Source organism: Propithecus coquereli, unplaced genomic scaffold (genome assembly GCF_000956105.1).
Source record: "Propithecus coquereli isolate 6110/MARCELLA unplaced genomic scaffold, Pcoq_1.0 Scaffold29, whole genome shotgun sequence".
NCBI lineage: Eukaryota > Metazoa > Chordata > Mammalia > Primates > Indriidae > Propithecus > Propithecus coquereli.
In genome coordinates this window covers 94,370-98,419 of record NW_012148507.1, presented here as the reverse complement: position 1 = coordinate 98,419, position 4,050 = coordinate 94,370, and the positions used below count along the sequence as shown (strand labels likewise).

Here is a 4,050-nt window from a genome sequence, read left to right as displayed (position 1 = left end):
GTTTCTAGAAGCTGTTATTCTGTGATGCTTATCTTTATTTACAAACTCTAAAGACCACTTTTACTTTACGGAGGAATATAGTAATTATGAAATAATTGGATATAGAATTTTCTGTGTTTATTATATCAGATTATCTGATATCATGAGGCAAATAAAATTGCAAGGTAATATCTGCCTGCTGGGCCTCAAATCCTAGGGGCTCATTTTTAGGAAAAGTGTATTAAATAAGTGGTAAAAATTTTCATAAATCAATTTATGAATTGATCTGGCTTTGTGGCTTGGTAACTATACTTTTTAATAAAAATGCCATTTTGCTTGTCGTTTCTTTATTGCCTTATTTTATGGGGAATGATTAGCCATTCATTTTTTTTATCTTTAAAGAATAATAAAATAATGAAAGGAAAAAATGCATGCTGGTATTATAACTTACGGTACCTTCAGGGGAAAAGCATATTTCTAAGAGATGAAATCTACCTTATAATATGTATCTCATTATTGTTACCAGATATTTATTGAATATCTCCTAGCTGCAAAGCACTTTTATAGGCTTTCAAACATGGAAGTCGAACTCTAAACAAGCCAACCCTGCTGAAATGTGTTTGAAGTAAGCTATTTCTTCATTGCGTCAAAAGAGCGGAGAGAAAATATCCTAGCGATGTTATTAAATTGGAATTTTAAAGTGAAAAATTAAAATAACCACTGACACCACCTATTTTTCTGGAAACATGAGGCAACTTGTTATTATAAATGCTTAAAAGCACACTGATAAGCCAATACTAATACAATTGGAAGGTATGAATTATATGTGTGTTTCCTTCCCAGTTAGGAAGACACTTTTGGAGAGTGAATCTATGTCTCTCAAGCCATCTAATTAAAGCAATGCATTTATTTTGCTCCAACCCTAAGGTTCTGCAATGTGGTCCATCTGATGGCGTTGGAACCCAAAATCACCTGGCTTTCTAGGATACTGCTCAAGAAGTTATCATGCAGGCAGGCTGCATGATCTGCTTGATGTTTTTGGCACTTTCTTTCATCATCTAAGTAGCACAGTTTTTAGTAATGGCACTCAGGATTTAACAGCTTTCTTATCGGGCGGTAATAGCTCTCTAAATTAAAACCTAACTCCCCCATTAAAATCCAAATTTACAAATTATTTTGGATAGACACCTTTTCAAGCAGACATGTAAATTCTAAGTGTTTCTTGCTTTAGTCTTTGAAGCTATTATGTATTTGTCAGAAGTAATTTTTTTGCAAGGTACCAGATCAGTAACCTGACTTGTTTAATACACAATCATAAAACTTTTAAATAGGTAAAATTTTATCTTTTACAGACATTTTACTTCTGCTGCAAATTATCTAATTATTTCTGATAAAGTAGAGAAATGATAGAAATGGAGCATGGTATTAAGAATTCTGAAACCTGAGTCTAGTCCCATGAGTATCTCTTATTTAGTTGAGAGGACTTAGCATGTCTTTTAACCTTTACAAGTCAGTTTCCTCATTCATAAAAAAGAGATAGTAATATTTTCTCTGATTATGTAACATAGGGATACTGAGAAGATAAAATAATAAGTATTAAAACACTCTCAAAAAATGATGGGGTGTGTGTGTCTGTGAACATGTATACATGACGGATGAAAAATTAATAAATCCTTATTTGGTTCAAGCCTGATTATTTGTGGAAGTGAAAGTCATCACTTTTTAGAAAAGTTTAGGGAAAAACCAGGCTATTGTGTTGTAGATTTTCTTTGAATGACATGAACAGAGCAAATGGTTTCATACCATTTATTTTGCCTTCTTGGAAAGACTGCAGGAAAAATTGACTCTGTCAGGGCTTCAACATGGAGTCTTAAGACATCATGGTGTTGTATATTTGGTCGGAAGTTCGTTTTAATCTTCAAGGATTTTATAAATATCAACCAATTCACCCCAGTTGCATTTTCTAATACCTGGCGTAAAATTGATATGTTCTTTCGGGCTCCAAGTGTGTTAATATATAATTGCCATAAATACATCCTTTCAAAATTAATTTCACCTCAGAATCACACACATTCTCCAAAATAGGAGGGACAGAAAAGTAAACATCCTTTTTAAGGACAAATTTATATAACACCATGTAGCCTTTTCTATGGATGTGCAAAACTGATTCAGGATGACAGAAACATTGGCCGAATTATTGCCCTGCACAGTAACCCAGGAAATGTATTCCATGTTTTTTTATTAAGATTTTATATTATGATATGATTCCCCAAATTGAATTGTCATTTTTAAGCAGAATGAAATAGAAATCCTACATAACTGTACTTCATTTAGAAACTTGAATGTAGAAAATAATTTAAAAAATAATTATAAACTTTATAAGGGCATGACATTTTCTTATGATGGCTACTGGAACACATTGGAGAAAATCTGACACATATGCCTCTCCTTTCTCTTTAGGCTTCTTTACCTGCGACAACTGATCTTCCAGAGTTTTTTGTTGCTTCTTATAAGTGGCCTGGTTGGACTCATGGTCCGTTGGATCAAAAAAATTGTGCTGCATCCTGGGCATTTTCCACTGCAAGTAATGACATCATTTTAATTACTTCCTTATAAACTCCCCATTTGCCTCTAGAGACTGGAACAATAATTAAAAGGTTTTTAAAATCTGAATATGTAAATATGAACATATATGTTCAATTAAAATACCATTTTATTCTGACTAGAGAAAACAACCAAAAGATTATATAAAAATCAGTTTTTAGCCTAAAAATTGGTTTCTATTTTTAGAGTCTAAATTTAAATAAAGAGTGAATCAAAGGAGCAACAAAATAAAGTTGCTAAAATTTGTTTGTCTATTGAGAGTTCAGGCCAGATGATAAAAAGAGTATTAAAGTTCTTCATCATTTATAATGTTATCTGTAATCTTAATGCATATATAGACACACCACATAATCCTTATAATCTTTTCTGTTTATAAGATTTACAAAATATATTTAGTTATTCAACTAATTTGGTGTAAAATAAGACTTTAAAACTAAATAATAATTGATCAAATGGGTTTTAGTCATTTTAAATAAATATAAGTAAATATAAAGGTTCTGACTCAAAAAAGTAATATGACTGATGTTTTAATAAGAGTAGCTTCCAAATGAATGCTACAATTTCTCAAAAAGTATAAGGAATGCCTGTTTTATAGTTATATTCATGTAAGTTCACAAACCTAATAAATGAATTACTCAGGTTAACCCCACGATTTGGTCTCCAGAACTGTCCTCAAAGGAGTATTGGTTATATTTCAGCAATTAAATAAAACATAATGTGATGATGATTGGCCATTATGAAATATATTCATAAAATTATGCTCTAGGATTTGGAGGTAACTCCAAGGGTGCTCAAACAGTTTAAAACACTGAAGCACTATGAAATAAGGCTCTTAGAGAAGCCAGCTCTGTAAGAGTGGCACACGCTGGGGCAGAAAAGTGCTGATATCTTTGTGTACATATCATTGCTCCATCTTATCAACCAGATTATTCCACAGTGCTTTGGGTAGAACCATCCTGTTAGCCACGCTCACCTCTGGGGTGGCTGAGTCTATTAATTCCCTACTGTTGCCCACATCCCCAGTGTTCATGCTCTCTGGCTATCTGATGTCCTTAATGTGATAGGGACCCACATTGGGTCTTTCTGAGTCCTGTTCAGACGAGTGGGGGGAGATTTAATCAAATAAATCATTTGTCATTTTATGTTCATGTGGTTAATGGATTACCTCTATGTAATTACCTAGAGGTAATATATAAGAATTTTGCCTTAAATTTAGGTTAGACCAGTATTTCTGAAGATGTCTAGGGAAAAATGTTAGTGGTGAAATACTGAGAGCAACTTACTAGCTTGGAGGGTACACTGCGGTGTCCTCTGCACAGGACTAATTCTGGATTGCCCTCCTACCTAATTCACCAAAACACCAGAAAGAGGGTTTGTAAGCCTTTTGTGGTTTCAGAGGACACAGTTTTGTATCCTGTGTATTCAGTATGGTAAATCAGACTGATTTTTTGTGGGTGTGTTAAATAA

The 4,050-nt window shown here is 33.2% G+C and overlaps 1 protein-coding gene across 1 annotated transcript in view; it reads left to right on the top strand.

Annotated features, from left to right (window-relative positions):
• Positions 1–4,050, top strand: part of TINAG (tubulointerstitial nephritis antigen) — a gene marked incomplete at its 3' end in the record, with an annotated part of 64,542 nt that overhangs the window by 32,497 nt on the left and 27,995 nt on the right. Inside the window, exon 5 of the mRNA XM_012648542.1 lies at positions 2,440–2,559. Within this exon, the coding sequence (XP_012503996.1) occupies positions 2,440–2,559 (120 nt within the window). The remainder of the gene's footprint in view (positions 1–2,439; positions 2,560–4,050) is intronic.